General features: G+C 35.6%; 1 protein-coding gene across 1 annotated transcript in view; it reads left to right on the top strand.

The window, feature by feature from the left end:
• The window catches only part of LOC111143380 (collagen type XXIV alpha 1 chain), a 388,577-nt gene that overhangs the window by 118,988 nt on the left and 251,442 nt on the right, over positions 1 to 18,147 (top strand). Inside the window, exons 15-19 of the mRNA XM_022497083.1 lie at positions 644 to 697; positions 775 to 819; positions 1,040 to 1,093; positions 1,364 to 1,417; positions 5,956 to 6,009. Of these exons, the coding sequence (XP_022352791.1) occupies positions 644 to 697; positions 775 to 819; positions 1,040 to 1,093; positions 1,364 to 1,417; positions 5,956 to 6,009 (261 nt within the window). The remainder of the gene's footprint in view (positions 1 to 643; positions 698 to 774; positions 820 to 1,039; positions 1,094 to 1,363; positions 1,418 to 5,955; positions 6,010 to 18,147) is intronic.

The following is an 18,147-nucleotide window of genomic DNA, read 5'->3' as shown; positions in this document are numbered from 1 at the left end:
GTCTTTTTCATCTTTATTTCCTCCACACAACTACAGTGTCTACGTCGATGTTATGTTCAACAAATGTTAAATGATGAATGAATGACAGAAGCCCAGAAGAGTAGAGTCTTTTGTTCAGTTCTCAGTTTATCCCTGAAATTATGGTAAACTTTATCATTCTGCAAATTTCAAATCATGAAAAAAAATCACTGAAACTCCTGGAACATAGTAAGTGCCCAATGAATAATTCCTGAATAAATGGATGGAGTTAAAATCGAAGATGATCAAATGAAGTATTTATTAACTACCTCCTGGGAATGTGGCACTAAAATATTTCCCTGCTCTTCAAGATATTATCTAGTTAGAGAAGTATTTCAAGATGAATGTCAAGGAGAGTTAAGCATTATACAGACTAGAGGAAAGGGAGGATCCTTATGGACTACACGGGTATGAATAGGCTTTAGGGAGTAGGATGACCTCGCTAAAGTTTCAAACATTGGTATGATTTCTAAATGTGGAGAGAAGAAGTTGTGGAAGAACAAGACGCATGTGGGAGCTGAGTAAGATGAACTGTTCTGGGTTAGTTAATTAATTAATTTTACCATATTCTCTTTCTAATCCTAGTGGATGCTTAATGATGCCTTTCTGTCTAATTGCTTTTCAGGGCAGTATTGGCCCTATTGGACCAGTTGGACCTTCTGGAAATCCTGGCCCAATGGTATGTCTCTATTTGCATAATGGATATTTTCCCTTAATTTCTCTATGATGCCACAAAATATCACTTTTTTTTTTTAGGGTCTTTCCGGGAATAAGGGCCTACCTGGAATCAAAGGTGATAAGGTGATTTAAATATTTGCATTATCATAGAGATAATTTCTTATCACATTTTTTTCTTGTTAGTCAATACTTATAAAATATCTTGTTTTTATATATGGGATCTAACAATTTTTATCAGAAGTAGGAAAAATAGAAATTATTCTTCTATAATAAATATTTACTGTCTTATAATATTGCCATGTTTGTGTTGCTTAAGTGTCTTTGTATTAAATGTGCCCTCTAGGGTGAACAAGGCATTACAGGGGAGCCAGGAGAATTAGGGTATCCTGGAGACAAGGTAACTTTTTTTTTTTTACCATTAAGTTTATATAAATATGAAAAATTCAGTGAAAAAGTATAAATTCTTAAAAAGAAAAAAAGGAGTAATGATTATTTTAACCATGTACTTAGTTAGGATGCGGTATCAATATGGTTTTACACGTTTTGTTCGAAATGGTTTTCTCAGTTTTTGGATTCACTCCATGAATTTTTTAAGCAGTTTGTATACAGAGGCATAGCTGTCTCTTGTGGTATAATAACTTTCATCTTCTATTATTCTGTTCTGTAGGGTGCTGTTGGTGTTCCAGGACCACCAGGGATGAGAGGAAAGCCAGGACCTTCAGTAGGTTTGAACTTTTCCTTTGTTTTTTCCCATTAACAAAGTGTACATCATGGCATGAGTCTTGACACTTGTTGGTATTAGTGGAATGTAAGTAGGAGCTAGGGTTACCAATCTGGCATTTTTTTCTCCTCAGTTTTAGGGTACAGCTAATCCTTCAAGTTTTCAGCTTTTCAGCTCACATTCCGTAGAGTATTGGACCTTGTTCTTCCTGCCCTCCCCCTCATCCCAGGCCAAAACCAAACTTCTGTGGGCCCTAAAGATTTTGTTTGATCTGTTATGAATAATATTATTCATAACTATTGTTATTCATAATAATACTATTATGAAGTAAACGATAGATATTTAAGACAGAAAATACAAAACACCTTAAATAATGTTTTATTTTTTCCAAATATCTTTCATTCTAATATATTTCATTAAAGAAATATTGTGAAGAAAAGATAGCATGTCACACCCCGTGGGCACAAATATACTAATTCTTTGTCTTTTTTTAACCTTTGGGCATCTGTTAATTGAAAAAAAAAAAAAAAAAGAGTACCTTATATTGTAGTTAACATGAAACCTAACTCAAACTGAAATTACCGAGTAATTAAAATCATTTAAATAATGGTTAAAACATGAGTTAAGTATGTCTCTCTACATTAAAAGTCATGATAATTATTATAGCTAAGATGTACTGTTTACAAAGTACCAGTCACTATTCTAAGTCTATACTTCTAATTTAGTCTTTACAAAAATCATATGAAGTTGGTACTATTATTGTTCTTATTTTACAGATTGGAGAAACTGAGACACAGAGTTAAATAACTTGTCCATGTTTCCATAATTAGTTGTTGGCCATCTGGGAAAATCTAGGTAATCATATGTCAGAGCTCACATACTCAGCCACTGTGCCATACTGTTTTAGGATTTAATATTTTAAGATTGCTCTGGGATTTCTAATATTGATTACAACTCTATGAAGGTGCAGGTAATTGTAGATAGAAAAATAGATGGAAATTATAATTTATTAATATAACATTAAAATCTACATTTTAAAAAGAATTGTTCCCTGAGCAAATCATTGTGTTTCCTCTAACTCTCTCCTCCTATCTCAGGCGTGAATATTTTTGGTCAGAGGAAGCAGCATTAAGACATAGCACTTTTCATACCTCATTCAGTATAACTTCTAACATTGATGGCATTTTATATACATCTCTCAGAAAGTATTTATTCCAAAGGAAAATTTTCAGTGTCTTTTTGTCAAGTGACATGCTGGTGGTGAGCTTCGCTCTTAACTAGTTTTTTGCCCTGGACTTGGAGTAAACCTGGTCAGTCATGTACCCAGACTTGGGCTCTGCAGTTGAATCTCAGAAATTCCAAACTGTATAAATAAAAGGCATGAAAATAGGTCATGAAGCTAACAAAAAGCTTCTGTTTTTCAAGGATGAGTCTAATCACATAACAGGAACTTATAATATCTGCAGTGGCTAGCAAAGTAAGACTCTAAACTTCTTACATCCTAATTGTTCATAATGTGAGGGTTTTCTGACTTTCAACAATAATAATAAAAGGAGCAGGTACAACACATTTTCTAAGGCCAATACTGAGTGATAAATCATATCAATATTATTCTGTAATGCTTTACAATTAATTACTGGATAAAACTTAAGTCAAATATCATGCTTATACAAAGTGAATCTTTTTAATGTCTCCCTTACTTTTTGATACAGTTTGTATTGATAACATGTTTATTGTGGGGCAGAGGGGATATACTTCTCTGAGAAACAGGATTAGATTTTAGTTCCAGCCCTGACACTGACTTGCTATGACCTTGAGTATTTAACCACTGTGACATCCAGTTACTTGTTTAAACTGAGAGTCTCACTACATCATATTTAAGGTTCCTTGTAAATCTGTGACTCTTTGGTTTTCTCTCTCAGTGACAATGTTTACCAGTAATTCTCTAGTCTAAGCTAAAGAAAAGGTAGAGAGCCTGTTTCGCCTTTAACAAATTGTCTTAAAACCCTTAGTATTATTTTTTTCTTGAAATAAATCACCAGAACCAACTCTAATATTTTTTTTTTAGGGCTGTGTTGCAGGGAGCATTAAGATGATAAGAGTGAGGCTTTTACTTGCTCATTTTGTACCTTTCTTTGTTTTTCTAATAAGAAACACATTTTTAATGTCAGCAGGGATTACTTTGGTAGGAAATAGTTTACCATCTTTTGTTTTGTCAAATCTTTGAAAAATATATACATCAGACTGTAGACAGGCTAGAGATATATGAATTAGTATTTGTGAAGAGTCTGTAGTCTCTCACTTGTTTGTATCTTACTAATAGAAAAAAATTATAGAGGTTTGACCAAGAAATCTTCCCTAGTTTTGGAAGGAGACACCTGTTTAATGAAAAATTGTTTGCACTGAATCTGTTATATTAAAAAGAAATTATACAAGTTAGTGCCTCTCTAAATCATTTGTTTACTATCATGAAAAGAATATCAAAGTCATAAAGATGTCTCTCTTATTTTATATCTCCTACTTTTGGCTTTCTGTTTTCTAAGATGCTGGCATTAGTGATTTTTTTTTACCCCCAAATGAATCTAAGTTGTAACATGAAAGAATACCTATAAGGTAAAAGAAAGAATGTCCCGATTTGGAAGGTTTTCTACATTTTGGAATTAGGGAATCTTTGGCTCTGGAAGCATCTAAAAACCAGAGACAATTACCAATCAGAAGTTGTTAATTAATATTATTTCCTTAAAACAAAGAAAACAAAGACAATTATTATGCCTTTCCATATTTTTAACTAGAAGTTGTCAATTAGAGAGGTTTACTCGATCCTTATTCCATTGTCTAAAACTTACTTGAAAACTGAGTTTTTTTAAAGGAGACTTGACATTCAAGGAAACTTCCAGTTAAAGTTTTTTAAAATGAAGATTTATTCTGAAGAATGAAATTTTTCAAAATTTGTGTTTATCGATATCTGGTCGTCAATTAACTTTTCCAGAAACAAACACCTAGAGGATGCTGTTTTTTCCTCAAAGCTTGTGAATTTAGCCTCTCATTTGTTTTTTGCCACCAGAGGTCTCCAGTGAGAGCCCCATCTTTATCTCTCTGAGAGAGGTACTTGCCATTTTAATAATTCAAGGCTCCCCTAGGTACTGATTATGATGAATTTTGACTTTATATAGGAGCATTTAAGTAAGGTTTTATGTAATACTTCATTACTTTTCTCTAGATTTGATTGTGCATTGTTTTATATCCAGATACTTAAGCGCTGTATGAGAATGGCGTTAGTGCTTATGGAAAACTGTGCTTTACTTCTTGAAATGTGGATAAGCACATATTATTTCTTGTAATTTTATGTAATCTGAGAACTCTTAGGTCAAATTTGAAACTCACATAGAAATTTAATATGGCAGAAATAATGAATTCAGCAGCTTTTCTGGTGAAAACAAAGGTATTAAACTACTCCCTCCTTTCATCTCTAGTTTCAGGCTTTATAACCACTTTTCTCTCCTCTGAACTTGCTCTCTAGCCCTGACCTTGCCTGGTTAATCCAGATGTCAGAAGATGGCTTCAGAAATATTGACAACAAATCCTCAGATTTTTAATATAATAATGATCTAAATAATCTAGGAATTATAGGCACCCAGGAGAGGACAGAGGATATAAAGGGAAAGGTTAATGGTTATAAAATTGGTTAACATTTATTGCCAGGCACTGTGCTAAACCTAGCACCTTAAATATATTGTCTCTTTTAATCCTCAATTACCCTATAACAATGTTAATACCTGTTAGCATTTTTATTCCTATTTTATTATTAAGAAAACTGAGCCTAAGAGAGATTAAGCAGCAGGGATTTAAATCCAGATTATTCTTAATTACTAAATCAGGCCTTCGTAGTATCAAAGGAGAGAGGAATTTTCAGGGACTGTCCTGGACTCTGGTTGTTTATGAAACCAAGTCCTTATCTAGAGTCCCCTACCTTGTTAAGTTGAGCTCCTTATCTCTGGATAACCTACACATTCACACACTATTTTTTTTTTTTTATTTGAACACTTAACTCAGTTTGTTTGTATCTCCAGCACTTAGGAGTAAATATATATTACATCCATACACCTTTTATTTAAATAAGTTTTCCACAGTGATGATGGTTAAAAATTAAGTCTTTTTTTTTTTTTTTTTAAGATTTTATTTATTTATTTGACAGAGAGAGCTCACAAGTAGGCAGAGAGGCAGGCAGAGAGAGAGGAGGAAGCAGGCTCCCTGCCGAGCAGAGAGCCTGATGCGGGGCTCGATCCCGGAACCCTGAGATCATGACCTGAGCCAAAGGCAGAGGCTTAACCCACTGAGCCACCCAGGTGCCCCAAATTAAGTCTTTCTGAATGGTTGTTACAACTTTGTTTGACATAATATATTGAGTGTTGTTTGCTGAAAAGTCATTAAAATTTTATGTGGCATAATACATTGAGTTCTGTTTGCTTACCATATGTCTGTTTTAAATTGTGTATAACAGATTCATACTTCTACTTTGATCCCCACCCCCATCTTAGGGCCAGATCGGTGACCCAGGACCCCAAGGACCATGTGGACCTCCGGGACCAGAGGTAAAATGTTGGTGGGAAAATAATAAATTTAAAACAAAAGTCGTAAAAATTAAACTTGATTGTAAAACATGTTTTTACATAACAGGCTTAAGAAAGATTCTCGTTAAAGTTCACATCTTTGTAAATAGTTTGAACTAAAATCTTTTTTCTCCTGTATCAAAAGGTATGTGACAGTGATCCCAAAACAACAGAAATGTATTAGCCACATTGTAGTCCTGATTAGATCACAGTTGACTTAATTTGTTTGGCACAACTCTTAATAACACATACTTGGGGGCATGAAATCAAATTTCAGGATAAACTCCACTGAATTTTTAATCCAAAATGCTTCCAATGTTTGCTGTATGCATATATCATTTGGATCTCATATTCTAGAATAAATACAATTAGGTCTATAGTATATATGTCAAATTTGCTTGTTTATTCTTTGAAATTTGACTTTGGCTGAGTACCTGATAGAGTTTCTTTTTTTTCCTGCAAGTTCACATAGAACGCAAGCTTCTAATGTGAAAGATTTGAGTTTTTAAAAAATAATTTTCTGAGTCAAAGATATGTACCACATGGAAATAAAACTTCTGAAGCTCACTCTAGTTCAGAAATATAAGCCAAAAAATATATGTACATACACATGTAAATATACATCTAATTTAGAATCATAGGTACAGCAGTAAAGTTGAGAAAATGAATTTGGTTTCAGAATAAATAAATCAGAACAATAAACAGTGTCAAAGCAGCAGGCAGAATTCCTAGAAATAGCACTGTACTGATGCTTTCTCCCTCTCTTGTAAACCATACAATCTGCTTCTTACGCTTCATCTCTCTTTCAGGATTCCCTGATTTCTTCAGCAAATACCTATTCTTTCTTATTGTCTCATTTAAAAACACATTGGGGGGCGCCTGGGTGGCTCAGTGGGTTAAAGCCTCTGCCTTCGGCTCAGGTCATGATCTCAGGGTCCTGGGATCGAGTCCCGCATCGGGCTCTCTGCTCAGCAGGGAGCCTGCTTCCTCCTCTTTCTCTCTGCCTACCTCTCCGTCTACTTGTGAGCTCTCTCTGTCAAATAAATAAATAAAATCTTTAAAAAAAAAAATAAAAACACATTGGATATTGGTAGTTCAAAAATCTAAAAAACAACATTGTACCTAGTTTTATTAATAAGGACATAATAGTAGATAAAATATGGCAATATATCAAAGTCAGCATTCTGGGAAGGAGGATATTGTTTTGAGTAATTTAAGCAATTATTAACAGATAATTAAAGTAGTAATTAACACATTAATATAAGTTTATATCTTCTGTGGGCCTGTATGCTTTTAATATTATTTCATGAAAACCTTCCTGGAATGAATTCTTTTTACCTGTCTTCACATACTAAGGATACAGAACCTAATTTATCTTTTATTGTCTTTAAGGATTATTATCATGAACATGGGTTGTTCTGTTGTAACTTTAGTTACAGATAAGATACCTGCTAGGGAGGATGGTGTCACCTCCTAATTATCTGTATGGTTGGGATCATTTTCTTCTTTTTCCTAAAGCCAGGTTAAAGCATGCATGGGCCATGTTTTAAAATATTACTTGGTCTTCCAAAGATGTTTCTTTCTTCTCTCTTACCTCTGAGCTTTTATGATTTGCAATCATCTTTCGAAGCATTGTCTCCTTGTGTTTGATTTCTGCACTGCTAGTACAAGGTCCTGAGCTCCGGCCTTGTCAGGCTGTGCCCATTCCTTCTGCTTACCTACATTAAATGTTTTCATTGGGCCAAAGATGTAAGCTGTACTCGTGTAATTCGTTTTGGAAAATGGGTCTAGTCTAAAGATCTTAAGGGTTTTTTTAATCATAAAAGTATAATGTGTAGGCAGTTGTATATGAGGCAACACTTGTATCCGACTCCTTCTCAACATTAGACTTTCGATCGAGTTGCAGGCCCAAGAATTTACAATAGTATGTTTAATATTATATCAAGCCTGAAAAGTTTCTGCTTGCACAGTAGATAAATTTTCTCAGATAAGGAGTTTTGTATGTTGTGTTAAATTGAGACTTTATTTAGGCAGTGATCAAAGATTTTTAAGCAAGGGAATGAAATGATCAGACTTGTGTTTTCAACACATGTGTGGTAGCAAGAGCGAAATGGTAAAAGAGAAGGAGAGAGGGAGAGGTGACAAAGCTAACTGAACACTATTTAAGAGGATAATGCAAGGCCAGGCTATAAATGATGAAGGTCTGTTACAATTGAGAAGAAAGGACGGCTTCAAGAAATTATTAGGATATATAATTCACAGCACTTGAACCACTCCAGTTCATTTAGTTTGTGTAAGATGGGAATAAGAGACAATTTTAATGTTTCTTGCTTGAAGAGTTAGGTAGAATGTGGGATCACCATTCTAAAAAGAGAATAAAAAGGGAGAAGGAAGAAGATACTCAGAGGGGTGGGTAGAGTATAATGCTTTGGTTTTGAATTTGTTAGGACTGCAGTGTCTGTTGGACATACAAGAAATTAGTCTGTAAGTGTATAGAAAACTACAGACCTGAAACTCGGAAGAGAATAGGACTAGAGATAAACGCTTGTAATCATCCACGTAGAGCTATTAGATGAAACAATTGTAACAGATGAAATCATTAAGTGAGAGTATATGCAACAAGCTTTGAAAATATCACACCTGGACACTCACCCGCAGAAGGATATATTTCCTAACTACAGTGCAATTAAGCTTTAAATTAACAATATAAGAGCTGTAAAATAAACTTTGGTAATGTAAAAACATACAGAAAAGGAAAAAAAATCACAATAGAAATTAGAAAATATTTAGAACTGGATGAGAACAAACCACTTTAAAAACTTCAGGTGTTGGACCTAAAGTAACTCCTGGGGGGAAATTCACATTTCTCTAAAAAGCAAGAAAGATCAAGAATAAATGGGTTGTGTATTCACAAAACAAACTGAGGGATGCTGGGGGGTGGGGAGGTAGGGGATAGGGTGGTTGGGTTACAGACATGTTATGGACATTGGGAGGGTGTGTGCTATGGTGAGTCTGTGAAATGTGTAAGCCTGATGATTCACAGACCCGTACCCCTGGGGCAAATAATACATTGTATGTTAATACAAATAATTTGAAAAAAAGAAATAAGTGAGTTTTTCATAGCACAAGTATAGAGATTTGTTTCAAAGGGAGAAAGAAGTTGAAAGAGGTGAAATAGAGTAGATTTTGTTTTCTCTAAATGTAGGAGACACACCCAAGAGTTAGAGGACTGTGGACATACGGAAAGAGGGTGCTTGAGGAGATCTGTGAGAAGTAAGTGGGGGAGTGAGTAAAGACTTATAAAATAATTTCTGAGTGGTATTAAGAACTCAGCTGAGGGGATGCCTGGGTGGCTCAGTTTAAGTGTCTTCCTTTGGCTCAGGTCATGGTCCCAGAGTACTGGGATCGAGTCCTACATCAGGCTCCCTGCTCAGTGGGGAGCCTGCTTCTCCCTTTGCCTGCCACTCCCCCTGCTTGTGCTCTCTCTCTCTCTCTCTCTCTCTGACAGATAAATAAAGAAATAATCTTTAAAAAAAAACAAAGAACTCAGCTGAGATTGAAAAGCCGTCTTTTCTCAAAATATAGCCGCAAAGCCCTGTATTTTTTTTTTTTTTTTTTTTTTAGTTGTATTGTAAATTTTAGTCTGAACTTCCTACTGGCCAAAACAGTAAAACATGTTCAACTATATGACTCTCTTCTCCTCTGTATAAAAAACACTTTAATAGTTCAAAAGAAGGGCAGCATGGTATTGTGTGATTTCCATCTTTAAGACTGATGTCATAACGTCAAAGTATAATTCAGTAAAAATAATTCTATTAGGAGCCAAATGATGACACCTAGTTTTATACTTCTGTGATAGCATTTGTTAATTACTGGGTGATAAAAGGCTTAAGTTGATATCTGAAAAATTAACATAGTTTTGGGATTAATACAGCCTGAGTAACTTGAGCAGATCACTTGGGAGTTTTTTGTTTGTTTGTTTGTTTGTTTTTATTTTTCCTAAATGGGTTATCAGTTGTCCCAGAACTATTTGTTAAGCAATTGGTCTTTACTTTAATCATTTTTAAATGCCACCTCTATAAATACTAAATTTTCATGTTTCTTTGGTCTATGTCTGGATTTTGTTTTCTATTCCACTTGAATGGTTGTCTATTCCTACACAAATGTCACATTGTTTCAAAGGTAGAAAAAAACCCTGCTAGCCTTAGGGGTTTCCCTTGTATGTTAGTCTTCTTTTGTCCTGATACTTTAAAATTTTTTTCTTTATCACTATATTTTGCCAGTTTGATTACAATGTCTTGGTGTGGATCTGTTTTGTTGAATTTGTTGGGGCTTTTCTGTGCCTCCTGGATCTGGATATCTGTTTCCTTCCCCAGATAAGGGAAATTTTCAGCTATTATTTCTTCAAATAAATTTTCTGCTCCCTTGTCTCTCTCTCTTCTTCTTCTGAGACTCCTATAATATGAACGTTATTATGTTTAAGGGAGTCATTGAATTCCCTAACTCTATTCTCCTTTTGCATAATTCCTTTTTCTCTCTTTTGTTCAACTTGATTACTTGCCATTACTCTTTTAGGTCATTAGTTTGTTCCTCTGCTTCTTCCAGCCTGTTGTTAATTCCATCAAGCATGTTTCTCATTTTATTTATGGAGCCCTTTATCTCCACTACACTATTCCTTATCTCTGTGTTAAGAGTCTCACTCATGTCTTTCACTCTTTTCTCAAGTCCAGGGAGTATCCTTATTATCATTAGTTTAAATTCTATATCAGGCATGTCACTTATGTCTGTTTCACTTAAATCTCTGGCTATAACCTTGTCCTCTTCTTTCATTTGGGATAAATATATCTGTCCTCTCAATTTTTCTAAGTTTCTGTGCCTGTTTCTCTGTGTTAGGAAAGTCACCTATGTCTGCTGTTTTTGAGGGTAATGGCCTTATGAAGAGGAGGTCCTATATTGCCCTGTTCTCTAGCATCCCTTGTTCTTCAGGGTCTGGCAATTTTGAGAGTGTCTCCAGAGTATGTGTGCTTTGCTGTTTGTTCTGGCTCCTTTATCCATCAACCCAGTCATCTGCAGAGGCTCTCTTTGCCTGTTGTGAGTGGCATTTGGTCCCTGGCCTGAATGTGGCACGTTCTAACTAAGTATGCTCTGATTGGTTTATGAAATGAGACCTGTTGCCACTGCCACTGGAACTGATGTTCTGCAAACCTTCACGTTAGGAGATCCAACGTGAGCAGGGCTTTGGGTTGATCTTCAAGGGGAGAGACCCATTGCAACTGAGGCAAGCATGACTGGGAGGGCCAGTTCAACTGGAGCACAGGGTGATAGGCCTTGGTATAAGCATATTAGATAGGGAGTATTGGGCTGTGCTGGTTTCTGCAAGGCACCCTGTGCTTATACTGAGGTGCAGGGCAGGGACATGGCTTTAGTCTGTTCATTTGTTCCCAGAGGGGTCTTTCCATGAATGCTGCCTCTTCAAGACATAATCCAAGATGAATGAATAACCTCCCTACTATGTGACCAAACACTCTTCAGATTGCTGTTTCCATGTCGTATGTCAACAGATTGCCTGCCTTCTCTCCACGATCAGGGCAGTGTACTCTGGGGTCTATTTCAGCCATACCCACCTAAAAATTGAGGTTTTAAGTCCTGCTGGTTGCAAGAACTCAAAAAATTCAGCCCCTCTCCATTTCCAAGCTATTGTTATGGGGATTCCTTTTCCCCACATACTGACCTGTGTTCTAGTCTATCATTCACCCTCCTCTACAACTGCAGCTCCTTCCCCAGCACATCAGCCATAATCCTTTCTTTCCCCAAGCACATCTTCACTTTCTTTTTTCTTTTATTTTTTAAAAATATTTTATTTATTTATTTGACAGAGAGAGAGATCACAAGTAGGCAGGCAGCAGGCAGAGAGAGGGGGATGCAGGCTCCCTGCTGAACAGAGCCTGATGCGGGGCTCGATCTCAGGACCCTGAGATCATGACCTGAGCCAAAGGCAGAGGTTTAACTCACTGAGCCACCCAGGTACCCCACATCTCTGCACTTTCTACTACCTTCTTTGATGTGGCCTCTTCTCTACCTTTAGTTGTAGAATTTGTTCTGCCAGTCTTCCGATCAATTTTGGAGCTATTTAGGAGGATTTAATAGTTACCTAGTTGTATTAGCAGAACAGGGTATACCTAAAGTCCTCTTCCTCTGCCACCATCTTCTCTCCTTCATATCACTTCTTTTCCATTCACCCATCAAATGGGTTATTTTTAGATAATCCACTTTTGGAATTTTGTTTCCTTACCTTGCCTATTGTGAATTAATATTGCAAAGAACATAGGGGTGAATACATCTTTTTAAGTTAGTGTGTTCTATTTCTTTAGATAAATACCCAAAAGTGGAATTGCTTGATCATATGGTAGTTCTATTTTTTATTTTTTTAAGGAAACTTCATACTGTTTTCTATAATGGCTGTATCAATATTTACCAATATGTACTAATATTTATTTGTACTTTTGCATCAGTATTTATAAGTGGTCTTGATCTATAATATTCAATCTTTTTTGTACTTCTTTGTCAAGTTTAAGTTTTAGTGTTATACTTATTTCATGAAAATAATTATGAAGTCTTCTTAATTTTTAGTGCTACAAAGTAATTATGGAACATTGGGCCTATCTTATCTATGAGGCTTTGATGGAGTTTCTCTGTGAAACCATCTGGAATTGATGCTTTTTTATGGGTAGTTCCTTGATGAATTTTTTTACAGCTTCTGCAGAAATTAACCTTTTTAAGCTATCTCTAATGGGGTTAGATTGGTTAAATTGTCTTTAGGAAATTATCTGTTTCACCTAGTTTTCAAATTTACTTCCATATAAATCCACAAAATAGTCTCGTGGTTTTTAAATTTTTATTTTAATGATTGTTTCCCATGTGCCATGAATTTTTTCTAATATTTGTGTATGTATTTATCCTTTTTTTCTTGGTTTGTTTGTTTTGGTTAGGTGATTCCATTTGTCCAGTTACTTTTTTCTCAGATTTTTGAAATTTTTATTTATTGTTTTTCTGTTTTTCTTTTCTCTACAAATTAGTTTCTCCTTTTGTCTTTATTATTTCTTGACTATTCTTTTTTTTTTAAGTTAGGAATTTAATTTTAATTAATTTTATTTATTTTTGTTGTTTTATTTTCATTCCAAAACTATTAAGAACTATTATTTTCTCTCTGCCTACTACTTTAAATGTATTTCAAAGATTCTATTATGCAGTATTTTTATTACCATTGTCTTTTAGATACTTTGTAATTTCAGTTATTTCTCTTATCACACAAGAGTTATTTAAAAAGAAATTTTAGAATTTCCAGGGGGGAGAGCCTGTTGTTATGGTTTTGTAATAATTCTTACTTTTATTGTATTGTTATCAGAAGATTCTCTTTTTTGGACCTTCTCAATCTTTTCTCTTTTTTGTGACCATTTTTTGTGATTCAATATACCCCTGACATTTCATTATACATTTCAATATACACTTGACAAGGAGGTATATTTTTATTATTAAATGTGGAGTTTAATATACAGTATGTAGTGACTGGCTCTTCTTTATTATGTTGTTTAGGTTTTCCTATATCTTCATTTACTTCTGATCTAATTGATCTATGTAAATGGCATGTACTATGGCTGCTACTGATCTAATTGCTCTTGGGATCACAGTTGTTACTCATCATTCCCTCCTTCACTACCTATTTTAAATTCCTTTCACCTTCAGCTGTCACCTCAGTGGGTCTTGGTAGCTTACCGAGTGGTATGACCTTGACCTTCATTACTCAGAATATGAACTCTTGATAGGAGTTCTAAGAGGTGTTCAGTGTATCGCCTGAATTCCATGTGTATCCCTTCCTGCCCTTTTTGTGTAAAGAAGTCTTGTCTGTTTTTGTTTTTCAGGGTCAATTAACCCTGCCAATATGGTGACTTCCCTTTTTGTTTGCTCAGAGCTTATCATAAAAAGTCCGAAGTGCCCTGTTGACCGCACTAAGTTTAGTTAAGTTTATTGGGATGTTTGCTGGGTCTCCTGTCAAGAGAGAGACCCCTTGGGTAATAGGATATCTAACCCTGAAGAGTCCAAGGTTGTGGGGAGAGAAAGTACAAAATATAGTGCATCATTGGGAGTGATGGTAAATAGGACCACATCCACTTCTGTTCTTTGGTTTCCAGAATCATGCATCCTTCCTATTAGAGACAAAAGTGCCATATACAGGTCTGTGACTTAAAAAAAAAAATACACTATTTCCCAAAGGGTGGTACTCCCTTCATATTGTTTCCTTTAAGTTGGCACTTCAATTATGATTTTGGAAGGCAGTTTGACTGTATTATAAGGCTGGCTACCTCTAATTGGTGCAGAATGGGTGAAGGCCAGTGAATCATATCAGGAGCCCACTCTTATAGCTTTGATCTAGAGAGGGTATCTTATTCAAATGCTATCTTCTGTTGGGTTCCATGCCTGTGGATCAATATAATTTTCTAGATAGTGGTGCTAGTTGGAGCTTTAAAGGAAGAAAAGGTAAACTCTTACAAATATGTATTTGTTTCTGTGAAGATGAACTGCTGATACTTCCAAATTTGAAGGGCCCCACATGAATGCAGACTATTTTTAAATCTTCTTTTAATTATAAAGGAAAAGAGTGTGCTTGCCAAATCAGTGATTACATACCAAATATAGAAGGACTTAGTAATCTGCTGTGTCTAACACAGCAGCTGCAACTGGGGCTATGGTAGTCTACAGTCAGTCTCCACAATCCAACTGACTTCTGTAGGTGGTATTCTGGTGAATTAAACAATGTTCTGATAGAGACCATCACACATAGATATTTTAGATTTTTTAATGCTGGCAGGATCTCTGACATACTCTCTACATGATATGATTGGTAGTCATGTAGATGTGAGTGACTGATCCTTAGAACCCAGAGGTCTATCTAATTATAGAAATATCTCTTCCATTTAAGTTCTTCTTTAGAGAATCCAGTTCTAATTATTTCTTTTCAACAGATCTTTTTTGAGACAACCATTATATGTTCATCACTAAAAAAGATAAAAGATTTAAAAATGCCGAGGTCAATGAGATTTGGTTTTGACTGCAAAGAACTTATATTCAAGAAATCAGTATTCAGTTCCGATTATGTCAAAGCCTCCACTGTCTCTATTTGTCTTTTTTTCAGACATCAAAATTAATTAGGTTTGATACAATAAAAAATTAAAAATCAGCTAATTCTTTGAAAGTCTAGAATCAGTTTAGTCTCAGAAAAAATTATAAAATAGCAAATAACTCAGTTGTTATGGGCACTGATCTTCCTCTGTTCTTTTCCTTTGGAGCATGAGTTCTTGTCTATCTTAAACAACCAGTGTCTCTTTTCCTTTCCATAATTTACCCTTCTCATCAAAGCTTGTTTCTAAAGATCTGATAAATATATTTTACTCCAGGTAGTAAGTGGTTAATAGAACAGCTAACTTCAATAGATCCCCTTTCAAGGATATTCACATTTTAACATGAAACAGAAACCTGGAACTAATGCATTGAGTCTTGAATTGTAGAATTTAGGGTGTCATTTAGGGAGCAGGGAAAGATTCGTGGGTGATTTAAACTTGGTGCTCCTCAAATTAATCACACCATCTGTGTTGTCATCTGTACTACCAATAAGATGGGACTGGCCAATATTTCTTTCTAGTACCTTCTAGTTCAGAATCTCAGATCTTCAAAGTCAATGAAAGCAAAGCACTCTGAAGTTTTTGTTGTAAATGCTAAGTTTTTTGCCATTGCTTTGAAGAGACTTTTCATCATTAAAGATCATCTGACCAAATGTCACTTCAAACCACTTCAAAGTTTTTTTTCTCCTTACTTCATAATGTTTTACTTATTGTAGGCAAGTTAAATGGCTGTACCAGAGAAGTAAACATATCTGTGCACTTAGCTCTTTCCAGAATTATAAATATTAGAGATCTCCCAAGATAAGACATCATGTCCCTTAAAACACAAGATTAATTTTTTTTCCATGCTAGTTCTTTGTCTGCTTTTAACAAAAACATATGGAAAATGCTGTACAGGAATCTTCCGTATTTCTTTAACCATAGTAGTATCGGTTTTGAGAACTAAACCCATGTTTCCTCCCAGTTCTGGCAGCAAACCACCTTCAGATTTGGTAGCAGGATAGTTAGAATGTTTGTTGATTCAGCTGGTAACCTCAGTGGACTAGTGAGATTGCCAAATAGTTGAATATTGGATGATGTTCTCGGTAAGTGAGGCCAGTTGTTTACTACAAAATGAGCTGAGACTACTAATCAGAGAGATCCCAGGAGTGGCCAAGCTGTGGGTCCTCTTTTTCCACTAGGGTGGTCTTCACTAGAGACAAATACCAAAGTTCATTTGTAGAGTCTGCCCATATCAAGCAAAGGTATACTTCTAAATGTCCATTTTAGCACCTCAGTGGACTTAATTTGAATAAGGCCGCCTGCGGCCAGTTGAGTAGATCTTAGTCCAGATGGATCCCCTTTACTTAAACCAGTTACTTCTTAACAAAGAAGTATCACTTGGGATTGGTTGAGTAATTTGATGTTTTTAGTTGTTACTCAAAAACTGGTGCTGAAAGAAAATATGATCAAATCTGTCAATAACAAATCATTTCTTGAGTTCCTACTGTGTAAGAGCTATGCCTAGTAAACACTATAGGATATATATAAAAACAATATATTGTCTCTAATTTGGGACAATTTATAGTCTATTTTGGAAAAAGAGGATATAAACATATACTGTTAGATAATAGCAAAGGCATCATGTAAGAAATAAGTAGTTATTATAGTTCAGTGTTAGTAGAGAGAGATTAAGCAAGAAAGAATTGAGATGGAAGGATTAGGGAAGGTTCATGGAAAAGATGGATCTTGAATTACATTGTTGATGAATAAATGGCAGGAAAAGGGGAATGCATTCCAGGCAGAGCAAATCATATGTCTAATTGACATATAACAAACTACATATGTTTAAATTATGCAATTTGATCATTTTTAACATAGGTATAATTCATGAAACCATCACCAAAATCAAGATAGTGAACACATCCATCAAATCCCAGAATTTCTGGGGCACCTGGGTGATTCAGTTGGTTAAGCGTCCAACTCTTGTTTTTGGCTCAGGTCATGATCTCAGGGTCCTGAGCCTCGCCATCTAGGTAATATGCATAGTGGATTTATAGAACAGTGAATGAAACTGACTGCCTAATACAGATTCTTTGTGTTGGTACAGAGTGGTAGATAAGGTTATAAAACTAGGTTGGTGCCAAATTGCACAAGGCCTTTGACTCCAAGTGATACCAAGACAGAGTGTTCAGTAGCTAGATAGTGAAGTCTAATATTACAGTTCTTTAGTGTGAAAAATATGGAACCTACCCCCGATCTCCCAAATGAACCAGCCAAAGTTTTATTGATTTGCCTGGTTTCTGCCCATAGTGGTCACAAATTTCTGTCCTTTCATAGTGTAGGTGGGAGTTTTCATAACTGTTGTTTAAAAGAGGACAGAATCTTCTGGCTACCCAGGAGGAACCTTAGTACTATTAGTTGCCATTACTAATAGTACTGAGTACTGTTTTTACATTGAGGTAGATCTGAGGTTGCTCACTAGATTAATGAAGAAATCTTCCCACCCAGAGGAAAGTTAACAACTAAGACAATTGTCTTTGAAGATACTTTCTGTTCCTGGTACTTGGTCTATAGCCATCTCCTCCAATTCCTCCTTTTAGCAGACAATAAAGAAGAGGACCAGTTATTGCCTGGTTGACCATACAGTTTGGTTAACATGTTTACTGCCTATTCGCATGGCCTTTCCTCAAATATCATTAATCATGTGGTAAGGCCTTCATACTTCCTCTTCCAAAAAGCTATGTCTCCACCAGTATCCCATTATCATCACCAGAATTGTCAGAGACTGTGAAGGATCCCAAGCCTGCAAGTTAGCCTGATAGTTTCACAGATTTCTATCAGAAAATGCAAGGGGCGCCTGGGTGGCTCAGTGGGTTAAGCCTCTGCCTTCGGCTCAGGTCGTGATCTTAGGGTCCTGGGATCGAGCCCTGCATTAGGCTCTCTGCTCAGCGGGGAGCCTGCT

This window comes from Enhydra lutris, unplaced genomic scaffold (genome assembly GCF_002288905.1).
Source record: "Enhydra lutris kenyoni isolate GAN:26980312 unplaced genomic scaffold, ASM228890v2 scaffoldscaffold9, whole genome shotgun sequence".
Lineage (NCBI taxonomy): Eukaryota > Metazoa > Chordata > Mammalia > Carnivora > Mustelidae > Enhydra > Enhydra lutris.
Note: the sequence above shows the minus strand (reverse complement) of the source record. Positions and strands in the feature narration are given on the sequence as shown.